The sequence below is a fragment of the Octopus bimaculoides genome, chromosome 1 (assembly GCF_046866305.1).
Source record: "Octopus bimaculoides isolate indiv1 chromosome 1, ASM4686630v1, whole genome shotgun sequence".
Lineage (NCBI taxonomy): Eukaryota > Metazoa > Mollusca > Cephalopoda > Octopoda > Octopodidae > Octopus > Octopus bimaculoides.
In genome coordinates, this window is record NC_142928.1 from 78,887,636 (window position 1) to 78,909,373 (window position 21,738).

At 34.1% G+C, this 21,738-nt stretch overlaps 1 protein-coding gene across 8 annotated transcripts in view; it reads left to right on the plus strand.

Moving 5' to 3' along the window:
* Positions 1–21,738, plus strand: part of LOC106871456 (protein sidekick-1) — a 589,083-nt gene that overhangs the window by 269,625 nt on the left and 297,720 nt on the right. For all 8 annotated transcript variants that reach the window (XM_089352508.1, XM_089352475.1, XM_089352495.1 and 5 more), the window contains one exon: positions 18,362–18,625. In XM_089352508.1, the coding sequence (XP_089208634.1) occupies positions 18,362–18,625 (264 nt within the window). The remainder of the gene's footprint in view (positions 1–18,361; positions 18,626–21,738) is intronic.

Below are 21,738 nucleotides of genomic sequence, written 5' to 3' on the forward strand. Positions count from 1 at the left end.
AAAATGAATTTACTACAATATTAATGGCATGGTTATGATTTCAACCCATGCTAGCATGGAAAGCGGACGTTAAACGATGATGATGATGATGATGATGATGATGATCTCACTTGTCTTGTGATTGTTGTTGTTGACTGGAGAAAGTGTGATGTAGTCGCAATGCTACCCCAAATCTACCCTGATTATGCAAACCTATGATCAAATGCATTCTAGACATGATCACTCCATCATTTCTTTCAGACAAATCCAGTGTGGCCTTCCCTTCCATTTTTTTTTGTTTTATATGAGGTTTGATTTGAAAGATATGTGGCTGTTTTTCCAGGCATGTGGAATAATTGTGTAGAGCACACTTCATTGGCTCATTGTCTTACAGTTAAGTTGCTAGCTGTAGGAATGACAATCTCTGAGAGATCGTTGGTCTGAGAACAAATGTCCAGATTTAGCAGATGAAGAACCCCAACAATACACACATTATTGTAAGTAAGAAGGATGTTTGCAGTGGTATAAAAATAATTGTTTGTTATTATATTTGCTTAATAATTACTATTAAGAAAATGAAACAAAGCTACAAAAATGGTAAAAAGTTAAATTAAAAGTTGTATTTTTTTTTTTTCTTTAGTATTTTGGTTTCCATTTCTTTATGTTCAGGGTTCAGATCCTGTTAAAGTTGACTCTACCCTTCATGCCTCAAGCCCGAGTCAGTAATATAAATACCAGCAATTAAACTTAGTATAAAAATTTCTGATATTCTACCAATTTTAATAACCAATATTTGTCTTTGTCATTTATAGAAAACTTTAGCAGCACATAAGCTAGTTTAAAACAATTTTTGAAAGCTCACAGTCCAAATTGAGTGCTTTTTTCATTTTCCTGATCAAGTAACTCTCATTTGCTGAGGGCTTCAGACTTAATTATAAGAAATTATTACTGTCTTCCTTCTTTGTCTTTTGTTGCTTCATCTGGTATTAATTTCTAAATGAATGAAGCCCATTGCCAAATGTTGTTTCCTTAGTAGAAATTACTATGCTAATACCTTTGGGAAAAAGTGCAGACAAAACAATTTCCAATATCCTGTCTGCTATATAAGTTAGAAACCTTACACTTAATGACATAATCAAGAAACTTTTATTTTTCTTTAGCAATTGGAACTAAATTTAAGTAAAAAGAGACAAAACAACAGTGTGACTGTAGGTTTGACTCAGCTTTTGAATTATTCGACTATATAGATTTTGACAAAAACTTTTTCGCTTGCTACCCAGTGGAAGAAGTACTTTTATTGACTATTCATAGCCACTGTTGTTTTGATTAATGAAAATAATCCTAGCACCTATGGTTAATTTGATTACATCTTACATATTTGTAGGTAGATAGATGGATTTTAATACTGTTATTTTTAATGTTTGAAATAAATAATTGCTTAAGTAGGGTTATTTAATGTAGGAAACTATTAATATTTCACTATGATTATAATTATTGTTAGTAGTAAGGTGATGAGCTGGAAAAATTGTTAGCATATTGAACAAAATGCTTAATAACATTTTGTTTAATTTTTCATTCAGAGATCAAATTCTTTTGCTAAGGTCTACTTTACCTTTCATCCTTTCGGGATCAATAAAATAAGTACCTGTCAAATACTGGGGTTGATGAGATTGACCAGCTCCCTTCCCCCAAAATTCAGGCCTTGTGCCTATAGTAGAAAGGATTATTATTATTATTATTATTATTATTATTATTATTATTATTATTATTACTAGTTAGTAGTAGGAGGAATGAGTAGAAGAGGTACTTCTAGTACAGAATAAAAGAGGTTACCAAAAGTCTGGAACACTTTTCGAGCAAGAAAATTTTCATCTGTAGTAAGAGTTAATTACTGGTAATTAACTAACCAACCTCCCTTCAAAAATTGATGGCCTTGTGGCTAAATTAGAAACAGCTGTTTTTGTTGTTATGGTTGTTACTATGATTATTATCACCATAACCTCTAACAAAGAATAGAAATTAAGAAAGACCTGTCGACTAATTACCAAGATGGTAACATATTCGCATTAATTGTTACTAATTAAATATTCATTTCGAATTACAGAAAGCAATATAATGTTTGCCAACAATAAAAAAATAATGAAAGCCGGAGTGACAGTGACTTCTTAATACTTGAAATTGCTTCATTTATTCTGACACATCTTTTGTTATTGCATCTTGATTTCAGTTGGAAACCTACTTCAGCAAGTTTAGAAGATAGGAACTGGCAATGAAAAAATATGACACCTGCCATATATTACTTGTTGGCTAGCCAGCAAAACCACTCTATCTTGAATATCAGTCTGTCTGAATGTATGTCTCTCTTTGTTTCCGGCAGTCTTTTTATCTGTCTAGTCATTTCTCTCTCCCACTCTGTCTACCATATTTCAAATTAAATTTAATTCATGTTGCTAATGGTATTATTTATGTTCATGTCATTTGTCTTGTTCTACTATCTGAGTCTATAGCGGTATGGAAAGATGACAATGGTTAAGAATTTCACTTTGCAGTGACATGGTTTTAGGTTCCATCCTAATGCATGGCAGTTTGGTTGAATATCTTCTGCTGTAGCCATGAGTTGCCCAATCATTTGACAGTGAAATTTGGTGGAAAGGAAATGTACAGGAGACCATTATGTGCATATATACATATGCACAAATACATGTGTGTGTGCGTATATATATATATATATATATATATATACACACATGTGTGTGTGTATTTATGTATGTATCTACACACATGCAAGTACACACATAAATATGTATACACATACACATGTGTGTGTTATCAGAACATTTCGAAAGTGCACGTGCTGTGATTGTACTGAACAATGAAAATGCATGTGGTGTTGATGATCATTTGTTGCAAGCCTTGTGACTCATCGTACAAATAGGCTTTATACTATCATTCATGTTCAACTATCACGCAAGATTTTATATGATTGTGTTAGAATGGCTCTGCAATTTTTATGAAGGTGGACAAATCAGAGCAATGTGCCTGCATCAAATTTTGCACAATGTTCTATTAATCTGCTGCTGAAACCCCTGAAACACTTCATAAGGCATTTGCTTGAACTTTCTTTTAATCAAAGACTTATTTTTGGTGGGTGGAAGGGGGAGGGCATTCTCATTTTAAAGCTAATACAGTGTTTGTTCAAAAGTATGAGAATTCATGGTGATCAGCTGCTTGCAAAAGCTTGTGAACTAATATATGGTGACTGCCAGTGAGTGATCCATCAGCTCTCTCTCTACCTCACTCACACACACAACTAGAATCAGTTATGGAGTCTTCCAAGAGAGTTTGACAGAAAACCTTCACAAGCTCATGTTGTTGAGAATGTTGCCCTTATGTTCCCAAGGGGACTATCTTAAAGAGAATATTACCCAAATATAAATAATATGTGAAATAATTTTTTTACTGAACTACTTATGTAGCCTTTTTTTAAAGACCTGATTCATGAACATTTTGATACCATCATATGTCTATATTTTAGGGTAAACACTTGTGTGTTGAGAATGCTTTTATACTCCATCTCCGAATATAGAAATCAGTGTTTCATCAGGTGATGAAGCAGCTCTGTAGGTTTTTGGGCCCCTGCCACCTTGACGCCAGAACTGCACAGGGTCAATATAGGCAACATAATTCCCACACAACAGCACAAACTTTGTCAAGTCAGTTGTTGTAATTTTGGACTACATGTTTCTACCATCCTCAGAGCTTGTTATTATTGCAGCACTCATCCTCTTTCTTGAACCAAATGTACTGGCTTGCTTTCTCAGCGGCTTCTGACAATTTTCTGACATCATTTGTTTCCTTCACAGCTAGCCCAAGACTCCTTAGCATTGAGTGAACCCTGGTTCCAACAAATTGCATAATCTATATCTTATAGCTTGACTCAGAATTGTACAACTAGAAGTTTCACAAGCACAAAAAAAGGATCATTTGGATGCTTAATTCTGAGTGGTGAAGCATTCACAACTTTCAAATAAGGCTGATTCTCATTGGCTGACTTGGGTCTCACAGTGAAATTAGTATATTGGTGGCTACTAACTGCAACTGAATGGATGTCAAATCTAGCATTATGAACGGAAGCAATCTTGCTTGCTTTGGTTAGGAATTCCTGTAAAATTAGAAAATTCCTGTTAAGTTTATGGAATAGTATTAACAGCTAATGGCTTGCTGTTAGCCGCCAAAAAGTGCTGTTGGTGACAGTAAGATGACAGTTTTCTTCAGTTTGCTTGTTAAGGAATATGGCTGGCCATTGCAATATTCAGAGTAAAATTTATAGAATAGAGTTAACAGCTAATGGCTTAGAATTTAACAAACAGAGTTTCTGCAGCTGTGTAACTTCAGATAATGCAATTCTGAATCATGCTGTAGATACAAGTATTTATACAAGTATTTGACTCCCATGTTGAGTGCTCTTTTCTTTCATTTGTATACTTAAGTATGTGTGTGTGTATGTATGTATATATGTATGTGTGCCTGTGTAAGTCTGTATGTATATGTGTGTGTGTGTATATATATATATATATATATTACACACACACACACACACACACACACATATATATATATATATACTCTTTTACTCTTTTACTTGTTTCAGTCTTTTGACTGTGGCCATGCTGGAGCACCGCCTTTAGTCGAGCAAATCGACCCCAGGACTTATTCTTTGGAAGCCTAGTACTTATTCTTTTGGTCTCTTTTGCCGATCCACTAAGTTACAGGGACATAAACACACCAGCATCGGTTGTCAAGCGATGTTGGGGGGGACAAACACAGACATACAAACACATACACACATACATATATATATACATATATACGACAGGCTTCTTTCAGTTTCCGTCTACCAAATCCACTCACAAGGCATTGGTCGGCCCGAGGCTATAGTAGAAGACACTTGCCCAAGATGCCACGCAGTGGGACTGAACCCGGGACCATGTGGTACTCATATTATTGTGCATGTCCAGAGATAACAAGAAAATTGGAGTAATGATTTGTGAAGTTTTAACTTTTAAAACATATCACTTTACTTTTAGTATTGTATATTCATATTTTCTATTTGTCTATATTAATATGTATCAGATAGTCTAATTCTCTTTCTCTCTTTCTCCATACATACTTACATGCTTGCAGACACACACACACACCCACACACATTAATAGAACCTTCACTAATCCAGCAAACTTGAGACCAGACAGGGATCAGAATAGAAGATTTTCTAAACTAGTTGAGCTTCAAGTAAAAGAAAAAAATGGTAAAACAATGTCTACATTGTATTATTGATGCTGATACAACTTACATAGGAATAAACCTAACTCATGTTTACCTAACTCCAAGCACTAGTCTTGTACTGTGATATAAAAATAAGTAGATTAGTAGAAAATGCGAAAACAAATTGGTCTACTGATAATCATAAAACATTACCCAAAAGTTATGAATAAAAAAGCTGTCTTTTTTTTTTTACCTTAACTTTTGCTGCAAATCCACTTCCAGAATATATTTATCTTTCTATATGCAGTCTAAATAAAAATTGGGTATTATCTTTTTATGATTTTTGTTTTGTTTTTTTCTAATAACCTTCTTTCTTCTGGTGTCAGCAAAAAATGTTATTTTCTCTATTTCTTAATATCATACACTGTTGATGAACTTGAACTATATCCTGCACATAAGGTCTCATTGGTATGCTACATCAGTTTTTTCCCAAACATGTTTAGATTTTGCTACATTGCTTCTGCTGGGATTACTATCTTATCTTTTAGGAGGCATATTTATGCATAAAAAATAGCAATAAAAATGAATATTATTCCTACCTGTACAACATCAACTGCCTTGATTAGCTATCACAGACATAAAGAATTAGATGTGTTACATTTGACCAACAGTCAGATATACACACATACATATATATGTAGTCATGAAAACTAATGGCCTCTAGATTCACATCACCATCAGCCTCATCAATCAAGTCTTGATATTTGGTTAACTTCAGTTGGTGAGAAATATTATGTCTGTTCTCTCAGGTTACAGTGAATTCAGCCACATTGATTGTTTTTGCATTTCTGAATTGCTGAGATGTCTGGTTAGTGTGATATTATTGTCACATCCTCCAGAAAGCTGAGACTACTCTGCAGGTCTGCTTGCATTTCTGTCTGAGGCAAAATAGAAAATGAGTCTCTTAACAGTTCCTTTCACCTTAGCCATCTTGTCACTTTCCCTTAAATTGAAAAACAAAGCTTCCAACCATACAAAATCTCATCCAAACCATACCAGGCCAGTATAGATAGACAGACTTTAAAAAACTGAAATGATATTCTTATAATATGAAATAAATTTTGACATTAAATTTAGTTTTAAGATCCTGAACTGTGTGACTTTTATACATGCTATTATTATTTAGTTCCTTCACGTCAGCGTTGTTTGAATAGAATTAGGATCAAAAGCACTCAGACTTGACCAAAATCTGGGGGGTTTTTTCTTATTTTTTCATGACCTTTGTAAGTCCTCCTGAATTGATATATGTATGCATGTGTGTATGTGTGGGGTCAATTCATATATTTGTTCAAACTTCCAAAGTTGAGACTTGAATAGTCTCATGATAGTTGTAGACCATACTATATGGTTCCAACCAAATCATAACTGAACACATATAAACTACAACAAAAAGCAATAAATATTTTTAAAATTCCTGTTAAATCAGGTACTCAAGAAGAATTTCTATAAAAAAGGAATAAATGTACTTTAATTGACTTTTATTGGTGTTACATTTTTTCTCATAAAATAAAATTATTGTTAATTTCGCATTTAATGCAAATGTTTATGAAAGAATGGCCATGACTTGTAACGCTTATAAGTTAAGTACATTTAGAATGTGTATCTCTTTTTCTCTCTCTTTTTCTCAACATATATATACACGTATGTATTTGTGTGTGTGTGTGTGTGTGTGTGTGTACATATATATATATATATATATATATATGTATGTATTTGTGTGTGTGTATATATATATGTATTTATTTATATATATATGTATGTATGTATTTGTGTAACATTAGAAGCATCAGTTGTGGCGTGCAAGAGAGACGATTGCGCTGGTATGGACATGTGGTGAGAATGGAGGAGGATAGCTGCGTGAAAAAGTGCCACACCCTAACAGTTGAGGGAACCCGTGGAAGAGGTAGGCCCAGGAAGACCTGGGCTGAGGTGGTGAGGCAAGACTTTCGTACATTGGGCCTCACCGAGGCGATGACTACTGACCGAGACCTTTGGAAATGTGCTGTGCGTGAGAAGACCCGGCAAGCCAAGTAAGATCGTTGCCAGTGCCCCTGGACTGGTTCTTGTGCGGGTGGCACATGAGATGCACCATTTTGAGCGTGGCCGTTGCCAGTACCGCCTGACTGGCTCCTGTAGGATTTTCGAGCGAGATCGTTGCCAGTGCCCCTGGACTGGCTTGTGCGGGTGGCACATAAAAGACACCATTTCGAGCGTGGCCGTTTTCGTGCGGGTGACACGTAAAAGCACCCACTACACTCTCTGAGTGGTTGGCGTTAGGAAGGGCATCCAGCTGTAGAAACTCTGCCAAATCAGACTGGAGCCTGGTGTTGCCATCCGGTTTCACCAGTCCTCAGTCAAATCGTCCAACCCATGCTAGCATGGAAAGCGGACGTTAAACGATGATGATGATGATGTATGTATGTATTTGTATATACATATATATATATATATTTGTATTTATATATGTGTGTGTGTATATTTGTATATATATATATATATAAATATATATAATCAAATTAAAACATAGGGTAAAAAATCAGATATTAATTAATATCGATTTGTTACCAGGAAGCTAGCACATTGAAAGAATCCGAGAGATTCAGAACGAAGACATTTGATTTTTACCAGTTCCTTGAACACTTCCACATCAACATCATTTACATCTCTAAGATTACCTGGAAGAATGTTGAACAATTGCAGGCCCTTGAAACCCAGACTATTGCAGTACTATGTCCTTATGGGGAAGATGGGATCTTTGGTATGATGTAGTGCTGTCCACTTTGAGGATTGATATAGCTGTCAATTCCCAAATTGGGAGCTAAACCCTCAAAGATAGCAACGCTGTATTCCGATTTTAGCCTGGGCCGATATTGGAGTGCCTGAAATTTTATAGCATTGAATTGCATGTTATATTTGTTAGCCCATTTGTAAATTTCATTCAGGTCTTTCTGAAGTTTTATGAGGCCCTCTGGGTTCCTAACTGCCTGTGATACTTTTGTGTCGTCAGCATAACTGGTCAGATTGGCTGACTGTACTGTGTATGTATATATATATATATATATATATATATATATATATATATATGTATATAAACTAATACATCCTTTTGTTGTTTACACCACTTGTCCTTGTCTGTTGTTGTTTTTTTCATAAATTCTCCCATATATATATATATATATATTAGACAAAAATAGATAACAAAGCCAAGAGGTAGATAGAGTGAGAGGAAGAATCTACATTTTAGCTTTTGGATAATGTAAGGTGTATAGTCATATGGTGTCTAAAAATATTAGCAGTTTTACAAAAATGACTGCTAAAATAAGTACTAGGCCTAAAAAATAAAGCACTGAGATTGATTTCAAGGCAGTGCCCCAGCGTGACCACAGTTCAGTGACTGAAACAAGTAAAAGATTACAAGAAAAAGATAAAAAACAGCCAGATTAAGTCTACTGTCTAAGAGACCTCTACACAGTTGCCATGTGCTCAGTTTCACTCATAAGACTCTGGTCAGTCTGAGGCTCTGATAAAAGACACTTGTTCAAACTGTTGTACAATGTGAATGAACATAGAATCATGTAGTTGCAAACAGAACTGCTTAAGTTCTAACTGTACACCCACCACTATGTGCTTAATCAATTTTAAGAATTATGTTGTATGGCTGCAACATCACCCATTATCAAAACAAACTTTCTCTTATTCTCTAAGAATAGTTTCTGCGGGGGGGGTTTTCAAAAGAAAAAAACTAGAAGATAAAAAATTTGTATAATTTATTGCTGTTGTTTTAGGGGATTTTTAAGGAAAAGGAGATCATTGGAAAATACCAACAAAATAAAAACAAAAGAGAAATCTAACAATGCACCCTTCTCTTATCAGGTAATTCTTTTATCAGTGATAGCAGGAACATCCAGAATTAAGTAACATCAACTTTAGAAAGATTGTATCAAAAACAAAAAGTATGTAAAAAAAAAATGAACAAAACTTCAAGAAAATAACATCATTGAAGACAAAATATGAAAGAAAAGATAAAGTACTCTTAAATTGGCAAAAAAGCAATTCTGAAAAAAATTAAGTTCCAAGGTCATAATTTTGGTCTTTTATTCTAATGATAATAATAACAGTAAATTCAGATTATCTCTAAGTTTTAGTGTATGGTTTTAAGGATGACTATATATACACAAAATATACAGAACAGTTAATGTTTATGTGGATGTCCCCCCCAACTCTCAAAATAGCTTACTCCCTCTTGTAGACAATCAGACACACACACACACATACTTGAGTCTCTCACATAGAAATTGTGTGCTCATGAAATGTACAAATGTATTTTCATTGATGTTTGCACGGAATAATGCCCATACATCATTTGCAACATTTCCTATTATTACTACCCTGATCAGACAAATTAAGCTCCCAAAATACTTTATTCTCCATGCCAGTCTCCACCACATGAAGGAACTTTAGACAGGTTGAATGTGATTTTGTGTGTGTGTGTGTGTGTGTGTGTGTGTGTGTGCAGGCGTGCGTGTGTGCATGCGTATGTACATGTATTTTTCTGTATTTCACCAGACAAAAATTATATGGAGGTAAGACAGTTTATTGAGATAGGAAAAAAATAATAATGATGATCTCTGGTTTAGGTACAAGGCCAATAATTTTGATGGGAGAGTATTAGTATGCACCATCAACCCTAGTATTTGAGTGGTACTTTATTTTATTAGTCCCAAAAGGATGAAAGGCAAAGCTGAACTTGGCAGAATCTGAACTCAGAACTTCAAGAGTCAGAACAAATATTGCAAAGCATTTTTTTTCCAATTCAGTAATGATTCTACCAGTTCAACATCTTAAATTATTGTTTCTAACTTAGGCACAAGGCCAGCAATTTTGAGGAATGGAGCTAGTACTTAACTCACTCGTGCTTTATTTTATCAACTCTGGAAGGATCAATGGCAAAGTTGGCCTCAGTTGCATTTAACTCAAAACATGAAGATTTAGAAGAAATACACAAAGTATTTTATCAAGTATCTTATCCAATGCTCTACCAGTACTACCAATCTACTACCTTAATAATCATTATTTCTAACATTGATGCTAGACCATAAATTATAAGAAAGATCTATGTATAGATAAGTGAATCAACCAAGTACATAACCAGTGTTAATTATATCTACCATCTCTTACATCCCTCTAGTAGTGTTATATACTACCAGAAAATGTGAGGTAATGCCAACCCTATCAGGATTTGAAACCATGGTGTATATTTCAAGATGTAGCTGAAAATGGCAATGCAGTTAATCATCCAAATACTGCACTGCTATTTTTGTCATTCATAGTTTTCAATAACAATTGATCCTAATTTAGACCCAAGGCTATCAGTTTTGAGAGGACTGGGTTAGCCAATTGCATTGACCCCAGTATTATTCAGAAACATATGGTTAGCCCAGTGTGTGTGTGTGTGTCACCCAGTTGAGGGCACCTCGAGGTTGAGAAACATCTAAATCAAATCCACATCTCTCAACATAGTGGCCTAATATTGTGATTTTGAAGTATAAACAATGAACGGTAAGTACATTCATGTCTCAGTTCATCTAACTGTCAGGGTCCAGTACCATTTACAGTTCTATATTTAAGAGATGAGGAATCATGTACATTATTTACATTAGACCGATATTTGTCCTCATCTTTGTTGTTAACACACCGTTTCGGCTGATATACCCTCCAGCCTTCATCAGGTGTCTTGGGGAAATTTCAAGCCTGGGTTCTCATTCCTAAGGTATTTTTCGATGCTATTATTATTATTATTCAGGTCACTGCCTGGAATTGAACTCGGAATCTTGGGGTTAGTAGTCCACGCTCTTAACCACTACTGCATATGCCCACGGGCATATGGCGTAGTGGTTAAGAGTGTGGGCTACTAACCCCAAGATTCTGAGATCAATTTCAGGCAGTGACATGAATAATAATAATAATAATAATAACATTGAAAAATACCCTAGGAATGAGAATCCAGGTTCGAAATTTGCCCAAAACAAGATGAAGACAAATATCCATCAAATGTAAATAATGTGCAGTACCATTAAATTTACATGTTTGCTCAAAATCCCAGAAAAAGCAGCCAAATCTCCCTCAAATCACGTCTTACTGACTCAAAAAAGTGGAAGGGAACTTGGTATATAACAGAGTCCTAGACATACAAAAAAGCTGAGCTGGTCAAGACTGAAACATCTTTAATCATAGGTTTGTGCATATCATCTTTAATAGTAAACCTTTGCACTAAACAACAATTAAGAATCATGTAGTTCAGACTTAGAAGAAAAAAATACAAAATTCATTAGAGATATGAAAGAGCAAGTTTCTACCAAGATATTTCATAGTTAAGTAAAAATGGTAAACAAAACTGCAAGAGTCATCAAGTGCTAATGTTCTTGAAATGGCCAAGTGCTATGTTCAAAAGTTCATAAACATCAGAGTAATTTTTATCAGTTGTTTTATCATCATTTTGTCACAGACTTATTTGCTAATAGCCATAATCTTCAGTTGAAAAATTAACCTTCTGATTTGTGCATATATATATATATATATATTGCAGACTTATCTGGTAATAGCCATAATCTTTATTAGAAAAATTAACCTTCTGATCTGTGCACACACACACACACACACACACACACACACACACACACACACACACACACACACATATATATATATATATATATATATATATATATATATATATATATGCACACATAACTGGGATGATTAGCAATATAGCCAGTCATCTCAGTCATTTGTCATTTCCTCAGAGAGAGTCAAGGTCCTGAGATTCTGTTGCTGTTGTTAAATGTGTGGATTGCATACTTCACAAGCTTCACTTATCCTTCTTAATGCCCAAGAACCATTTCCATCTTTCATTCTCCTTCACCAGCATTTTACATTGATCGTCCTGTTCCACCACCATATGTTTCTCCTCCTCATTCACTACATCTGCCATCTCTCATTCTTCATCATATTCACCCTCTCACCCATTCCCCCTTTCTAATGACCTTACACTCTCTACAATCTCTTACAACTTCTACATACCCGTACTTCATGTTCTCCTGTCCCATCACCACTTTTGTTATCTCTTTCCATATAAAATGTATGTGTTTGTGCATGTTTGTGTGTCCTTGTCTTGGCATCACATGTTAGTTGCGAGTGTCACTGTCATGCAACCTGTGTCATTCCTTTCCAATATTCTATGAAACATGTTGGGTCATGAAGAAATATTACCTTGCTTGGAAACAGGTGAGAGTTGATGGCAGGAAGGGCATCCAACTGTAGCAAATCTGGCTCAATAAACTCTGTCCATTGAAGCATGGAAAAGTAGACATTAAAATGGTGTATGTGTACATAAATGCACTCATGCACAATTACATATTGCATGTGTCTGTGTATATGTACAGACATGCAGAACTGCATGTAACATGTGTGTATAAAATATAGGTATATACAACTCTATGTGTGTGTGTGTGTATATATATATATATATATATATATATATACACACACATGAAATATATGTAGAAGACTGTGTATATATGTGTGTGTTGGATGCACACACATACTAAACTTTGATGCAAATTTAATTCCAAAATTGTACTTAATTCTCTCAATAAAACAACAGAAAACCTCATTACTTAAGCACTTGTTGATTGTTTTATACATGATGTTCCCATTATTTAGTTTATCTATTGAAATTAAGATATCATTAGTTTTAAATTTTCTTTTCTTTAAATACTGCATTTCTATAGAACTTTACATAGCTTTTTAAATTCAAAAGTAATTTTCTTTTTCTTTATAACACAGACAATCTTCTTTCAGTCAAATCTTCTTTCCTCATCAACAGTTTAATATAAAATTCATTTAATGGCATGATCATGACAAGGAAAAATAATGCTCCAGTCTAAGAATCATCATAATCATTTTCTACATTTGATTTGCATTTCTTTGTGGTACATGTGTGATTAGATGTACCTGAATCCTGAGATACCCACATCTAGATGGCTCAAAATTCTCCCATCAGACATTAGGGCTGATTTAAGAAATATTCTATTCTTTGGTCTACTCCCATTGCAAATATCTTTCATTTTCAGTTTTATTTAATGTTTATCCAGCATGCTTGTATTCATTAGATAATGTTGTTAATACAAAAACCAGAACCGGTCTGTGTTTGTCTCCCTTATTCTCTCTCTCTCTCTCTCTCTCTCTCACACCCTGTTTCCTAGCTCTTCAATCTTTTTTCTTCTCTCTCCTTTCTCCCCAAGTTCCATTGTAATTTGAAAGAACATTCCAAGAACACCTATATGCCAATCATGAATACTTTGGCAATACTTTCATACTACCATTACACAGTACATACTGCAGGCTGAATCTAAGTACAAGTCGTCTAATCTGACATGGTACAAAGGGAGAGAAAAGCTTGAGAATTTTAAGACTTTTCAATTATTATATAACTTATACAAGGTGACATGATCCCTTTTAATTATTTTTCATTGCTCTGTATCAAATCTTGAAGATAAAGCTCATATTTTTGTTAATGGAAAATATTAATTTGTTTTTTACCTTCTAGAAATATTTTTAAATTTATCTATATATAATATATAAAATTTATCTATATATAATATATAATATATAAAATTTATCTATATATAATATATAATATATAAAATTTATCTATATATAATATATAATATATAAAATTTATCTATATATAATATATAATATATAAAATTTATCTATATATAATATATAATATATAAAATTTATCTATATATAATATATAAAATTTATCTATATATAATATATAATATAAAATTTATCTATATATAATATATAATATATAAAATTTATCTATATATAATATATAATATAAAATTTATCTATATATAATATATAATATATAAAATTTATCTATATATAATATATAATATATAAAATTTATTTATCTATATATAATATATAAAATTTATCTATATATAATATATAATATATAAAATTTATCTATATATAATATATAATATATAAAATTTATCTATATATAATAGTATGGGTGTAATCCAGGCAGATGCCATCAGTAATTACTCAGGGTAGGCAGTTGGTGACCTTTATATAGTAAGACACACAAAAACTAAGTAAGACACAGGTGCTCGACTGAGTTGAAGGCAGATTTACTTCTGCTTTTATAGCATGCAAATAAAATGGTGTTGTAGGAGTGTACACAGCATATGTACTACAGCAGTACTATACATAGCATAAATATTTAGATTGAAAAGCAGGGGTGAATTATGCCTAACCTTCAAAAAAATAAAATATTTTGCATTTTATACATAGCAACCAGAGTAACCGTCATAATTTTATTGAATTAGGTGCATATTTTGCCATAAAAGGAGAATGTTGCTATCAATCTATTTTATTCAGGGTAAGCACTGCCTACCTTGTCAACCTAGGTGGCATGTCCCTGGTGTGAAAGGTTTGCAAATCTGAACATTGACTGAAATTGTTTTTGTAGATGGTTTACAAATGGATGATATTTTCTAGAGTTAATGGAAAAGTTGTTATATGCTTGCTTGTCCTGTTAGAAATACAGTAAAATATCCATCAAGTCACATCTTATTGTTTGTTGTCATAAAAAAGTGAAATAAACAGACAGGATGGTCACAACTGGGACACCACTGACCACAAGTCTGCTTCATTAGAGTTGATTTGGGTGTTGAATAATTTTCTAGAGCTAATCTATACAACTGTGTAAAGATTGACCATGCTGTCTGCTAGATTGACTGAAGGTTTTTGATTGGGTTTGAACTCAACATCTTTTGGCTCAGTAATCTAGCACTTTATCAAATGTTAGAATTCTTTTATTGTTCATCATGCTTTGCTGTATAAAGATGTCTATTTATACAATGCACTCACAGACACACTCACACATTTGCATGTATGTAAACCTCTCTATACATGTATGTGTGTACATGTTATTGGAGTGGGTTAAATTATATATAAAAAGCAAGTTACAGAAGACTGGTAAAGACGCTTCGTGCTATATAATTCAGTTACACAGTGTTTCAAGTTGAAATTTTATCAAGACAAACTTCTTTTCATCTCTCCATGGTTGATAAAATTAAAACTATCAATAAATTTAAGTAAAGTCTTTCAACTCTAGCCACTCTTTCTAAAAGGACCAATGGCCCAAGTAAAAGAAATCATTATTTAATGAACACATGACAGACATAAGTGAGTAAAATTTACTTACAATCTAGCTTTCATTTCCAAAGTAATTTAAAATGAAGTCATTTCATTTCTCTTTATCTGATAGGCTAAATGTGTTAAGAGACAGAAAAATTGTGATTGTCATGATTTTCCATTTCCCAATACATACAAATTTTTCCACAATCAACAGATAGTTTCTGGAGCTTCATACTTTTGAGAAATCCTTATTTAATATAAATATTTAGATAATGGGAAGTTGGTATATATAGGCGAGATAGCTAAATTATTTATTTTATGAATATTGGTGCCTCATCAGCATTTTACATCTACTTTTCTATGCTGGCATCAGTTTAACTTTTCCTTCTGATGCATTGATTTACATCCATTCTGTCACAAACTCCTTTAATTACCTTTTTTGACACACAAAGATGTATCTGTTCTGAAACACAGATGTATTCAAATTAAAATCTCATGAAGATTTGTATGTTGTTTTTTTTTCTTGTTATAAAGAAGAAATTGAACATTATATTCAAATCAATAAATTGTTAATTTTATAGAGTACCTTCCTACTGTAATACCTTCTGGTAATTATGTCAACGAAGCCATGAATATGCTGTATCAGTTAAAGGATACAAATTGCCTTCATCTCAGCTGGTTGTTCCACACTCTTATATACTTAACTATTCACACAGTTTGCTAATCCTTGTACATACATATTAATTTTGTCACTTTGTCAGCTAAGTGAATATTGTGTAGACCTCTTAGCTATAATTTTGTAAACTGTTGTAGACATTACATTATAACTTCGTCCAAAATTAGTCTTTCTGTGCAAAACTTTCAATCTAGTTGTTTCCAGTGATGTATTATTTCATTTTGAGTGTGCTATAGGAAAGTTCCATCATTTTCTAGTATCAGTCAGACTTCATATGTGTGTACATTTCAGAGAGGTGAGCAAGTTATATACATGTGATCTCATGCTGTTTCTAGACCAATATCTGTAAATACTCTCCACCGTTATTGTGCAAATGAAAACCTCTCACTGTAGTGGTTGACCAACATTTGTATTTCACTTTGTAAGCAATTCAGCTATCAGTTCAGCTGTTTTTAATATGAAAAAGGAAATCATCTTAATAGTATTTTGTTTCTGTTTTTTTTTTTTCTCCTCTTCTTTCACTCAATTGTATCAATGTAAGAATGTGACTCAAATAGTTATATTATTTCTACACCTAATATTTAATATTTCCTCTTAGCTCATTACTTAAAATATTCCTTTATGTGAAAAACATATAAGGCCGAGTAACAGGAAGAGCTTTCATCCAAGAAAATAATCCTGCTTCAGTTTTCTCCCATCTAAGCCCTGCTACCTTGGAAAAATAGACATTATATGAAATGAACAGACAACCAAATTCCATATCCAGAGACTAATCTGTTTCTGTATGTTGTGCCTTTTCACCATTTGCTTTCTCTGACATCATTCTATTGAAACCTGTTTTTTTTTTTTAAATAACTAAATCATACGTATAATCCCATTTCATCATCATTATTGTCCTCAAAATTATCATATTAATATAAATATGTAATAAATTTACATGGTATCAATATCAGGAATCCTGAGATCATCCACATTATATGTTAATATATACATTCATCAAAATTTTCCAGTATCATATATAAAATGTATTTCATAGAAAGTGTCTCATACAAATTAGTACTACCCTATGGACCACATGGTCAGGAATGCCAACTTTACTGCTGTTATTATAGTCATTGAACGCAATGGCCCAGTGGTTAGGGCAGCGGACTCGCGGTCATAGGATCGCGGTTTCGATTCCCAGACTGGGCGTTGTGAGTGTTTATTGAGCGAAAACACCTAAAAGCTCCATGAGGCTCCGGCAGGGGATGGTGGCGAACCCTACTGTACTCTTCCACTACAACTTTCTCTCACTCTTACTTCCTGTTTCTGTTGTGCCTGTAATTCAAAGGGTCAGCCTTGTCACACTGTGTCACGCTGAATATCCCCGAGAACTACGTTAAGGGTACACGTGTCTGTGGAGTGCTCAGCCACTTGCAAGTTAATTTCACGAGCAGGCTGTTCCGTTGGTCAGATCAACTGGGACCCTCAACGTCGAAAGCGACGAAGTACCAACAACAATAGTCATTGGGTTTTTACCTCTGAGTAGTGTGCATTATTCAGTTTTCAGTAAGTTTGTGTAATGTGAACTTTTTCTATTTTGCGCTGCCTTTTATCTTGCAAATCTTATGAATTAACTCCATTTTACTAATACAGACCATCACTAGTTTCCTTCAATTTTAGATTTCTTTCTTTTATATATATATATATATATATATATATATGTTTTTTTTTCTGTTTTTCTTTTTTGTTAGGCTGATTGACATAAACGGGTTCCATTTTTAGTTTATGGTTGAATGGTCAGTAGTGGAAAGAGTATTCAGCTGTAAAAATATTTACTTTGACAAAAGCCAACCCTTTCTCCATCCTCACGCTTGCAAACATGATAAAATGGTGGTAAAACAGTTACACCAACAACACGTATTATTAACTATTAATTATTTTAATTCATTTGTACCACATTCTTATCTAGAATGTTGATTAATTACCCGCTGTCCTTTCCTTGATTACAGATTTATGGGGTAAAAAAAAGTAAAAGTGCTGTTTTTATTACTGTATTTTTTTATTGCCAGAATACAAAGAAAAACTGGACATGAAAAGAATTGGACATGATTGATAAGAATTTGACACTTTGAAAATTCTAATAAATTTTTAAAATTGTATGTCTTCTGTTTTTTTACTTCCAGATAAACCAAGTCCTCCAGCATTCACAGAAGAATTGAAAGCTGGTAGTGTGAAAAAAGTTGGAGAACGCCAGATACTTAGTTGTCGAGCTTTTGGACTGCCAACACCAACATATTCTTGGTTGAAAAATGGCCAAGTATTTAATGATACCACTAATAGCTATATTGAACTGGAGCTTAAGCATTCTGATGCTGGGGAGTACCGTTGTATAGCCAAAAACTCCCAAGGGTCTATCATCAGCAACAAAGTTCATGTCCAAGTTTCATGTAAGTTTTTTAAAACTATTTTTACTGATGTACGTGTGTAATATTGTTCTATGTGTCATTGCATGCGTGTGTGTGTGCGTGTGTGTGTGTGTGTGTGTGTGTGTGTGTGTGTGAAGAAAAAAAAACTAACCTGTTAATGGCTGCTAGTTAGACTGTCAGATACAGACTAAAATGTATCACAGCACATATTTCTATATGTAACATGAGAAATATATGTCCATTTGATTAAGCAAGACTTTCACACATTACCAGTACACTATTACTGGCTCACTGGTTAGTTGTATTGTCTCTTTGAATTTTCTTACACTCTTACAACAATCTCTACTCTTTTAAAGCCCAAAATAATTTACACTCATAATGATGCTTATTCAATACACACCAAGGGGTAAGAAGTTTACTTCCCAGCCTCATGGTTTTGGGTTCAATCTCACTATAAATCACCTTGGGTAAATATCTTCTATTGTAGCCTCGAGCCAACCAAAGCCTTGGCAATGATAAGTGACCAGGACTTTGGCTGTTGAGTCTCATGGAGGTGATGGCAAGTGACCAAGACTTTTGGTAATTTGCTGTGCTTGAGAAGACACATCAGACTAAGTGAAATCAGTCGTGGCCAGTGCTGGTAACATATAAAAGGCACCTGGTACACTGTGTGGAGTGGTTGGCATTAGGAAGGGCATCCGGCTGTAGAAACCCAGCCAAAACAGACTGGAGCCTGGTGCACCTCACGAGTTCCAGTCAAACTGTCTAACCCATACCAGCATAGAAAACAGATGCTAAACAATGATGATGGTGATATATATATTTTTTTTTTGACTGCAGACATACTAGAGCACTGCCTTAAAAGGCTTTTTGAAGAACTGAACCCCAGAACTTATTCTTTGTAAGCCCGGTATTTATTCGATCGGTCTCTTTTACCAAACTGCTAAGATACAGGAACATAAACACAGCAACATCAGTTGTCAAGCAATTGTGGCGATGGCGGACAAACACAGGCTCACACACACACATAAATATATATATATATATATATATATATATACATACACAATGAGCTTCCCTTAGTTTCCATCTACCAAATCCATTCATAAGGCTTTGGTCAGCCTGAGACTATAGTAGAAGACTCTTGCCCAAGGTGTCATACAGTGAGACTGAACCTGGACCCATGTGGTCGGGAAGCAAGCTTCTTATCACAAAGCCACTCTTCTTTCCACACAGCCTATATATTTATATTTATATTTATATATATTTATATATATAACATGTGTGTGTGTGTTTACATCTCCTGTAACTTGGAGGTTCAGCAAATGAGACCAACAGAATAATTACTACATTTTTAAAAAATGTATTTGGGTCAATCTATTCAACTAAACCCTTCAAGGCAGTGCCCCAGCATGGCTACACTTCAATGACTGAAACCGGTAAAGGACAAAAGATAACTCCTTTCTCACTTTCGATATCCCTTACTAAGTTCTGTAATTAAACCTTCTCAGAACTGTCTTCCACTGTAATATTTTCTTCACCTTTCACCAATGTTTACCTTTATTCAACTCCAATTAATCATCAGTGTGACTAACACTCACACTTTACCGCACAACATGATCTTTGCAGTTTCACTTTCATAGTAGTAAATTAGAAATAAACACAGGTGCAGTGTTTCTGCATATATCTCATATTCTTTTTATCTTGTACTTGACTTCAACCATGCAAAGGCCTTGCCTTGAAAGATTTTAGTCAAAGAAATCGACTCCAGCACTTATTTTTCCCACTTTTAAGTCTGATACTTATTCTATCAGTCTATTTTGCTGAACCACTTAGTTACAAGGGTGTAAACAAAGCATCATCACTTCTCCAGTGGTGTTGGGGGATAAGGACAGAAACAAAGACACACACACACTCATATGACAGACTTCCACAGTTTCCATCAACCAAATTAACTCACAAGATATTGGTCAGTCTAAGACTACAGTAGTGGACACTTACCCAAAGTGTCATGCAGTGTTGTCTTAATCACACAACAGTACCTGCACCTATCTCTGTCTGTGTGTTAGCTGAGTTGTTAATCAACAAGACTGTAAGGTACAAAGCTGATGAAATGAATCTTAGCTACTAGCATTGTTCAGAGAAGACATTGTTATTTTACCTCACTTAATCTCTTTACTCATGTTTGCTGACTGTAAACAAAACAACCTCACTATCAATAATACAAGCAGTGCCATATGCTTGTAATCAACTGTAAAAGCATGTCTGGGTTTCTGGACATGTCATGACATGTTATTTAATCTTTCTTAACAAAAACATTTGAAGCTATATCTTGGGCATTCATTGTTTGATAGACTATGGGGATTATTACCTTGTTTGGCAACAAGCAAGAGTTGGTGACCGGAGGGCATCCAGGCTTAGAAAATCTTCTCCAGTGAATTCCATCTAACCTATGCAAGAATGGAAAAGTGAGCATTAGAAAGACAATGATGGCAAATGTAATTGAAAATCTGAAACCTTTCTCTCTCTTTTATTATGGTTAGTGAAGGGAAATATCCTAGCAGTAATTAAAAATTGCTACCATACAATTCACAGTAGCATATAAAGAGGAGAAAAGAAAATTAACTATTATAACAATGAAATCAATTTTTGTTTTAGTAATGCTCTGAACAGTTTTTGTATGATGAGTATAATAAATTAAATTAACTTTGATATACATTACTTGGTCCTAAGCAAGACCTTAAATTGCATCTTGTGGTGAAGTACCAGCTTGGGAGTTCAGGAGCATAGAGGAGTATAGAATTACCCTTTAGTCACTGTTACTACTTCCAGATCTGCTTTGGCCTGGGGTGGTGCAACCTGTTAAGGGCTCCAGTTATAGATCAAATAACAGAAGATGGTCCTGTGACAAAAGCATACAGGGCTCAGAAGAGGGCTATTCTCTAGATGTATGTATCACACAGGCTCACCAATGTGTGGACATAGCCTAATATCATGTGAGCCAGTTCCCCTGCCCAAAGATTGAATAGGCCCTGTGACTCAAAGGCAAACTCAGAAGAGCAGGAATCCAGCAGATTAAATGACATAAACTAGCAGAAGGCAATAAGGAATATTGCTGTAAGTTTCCCTATGAA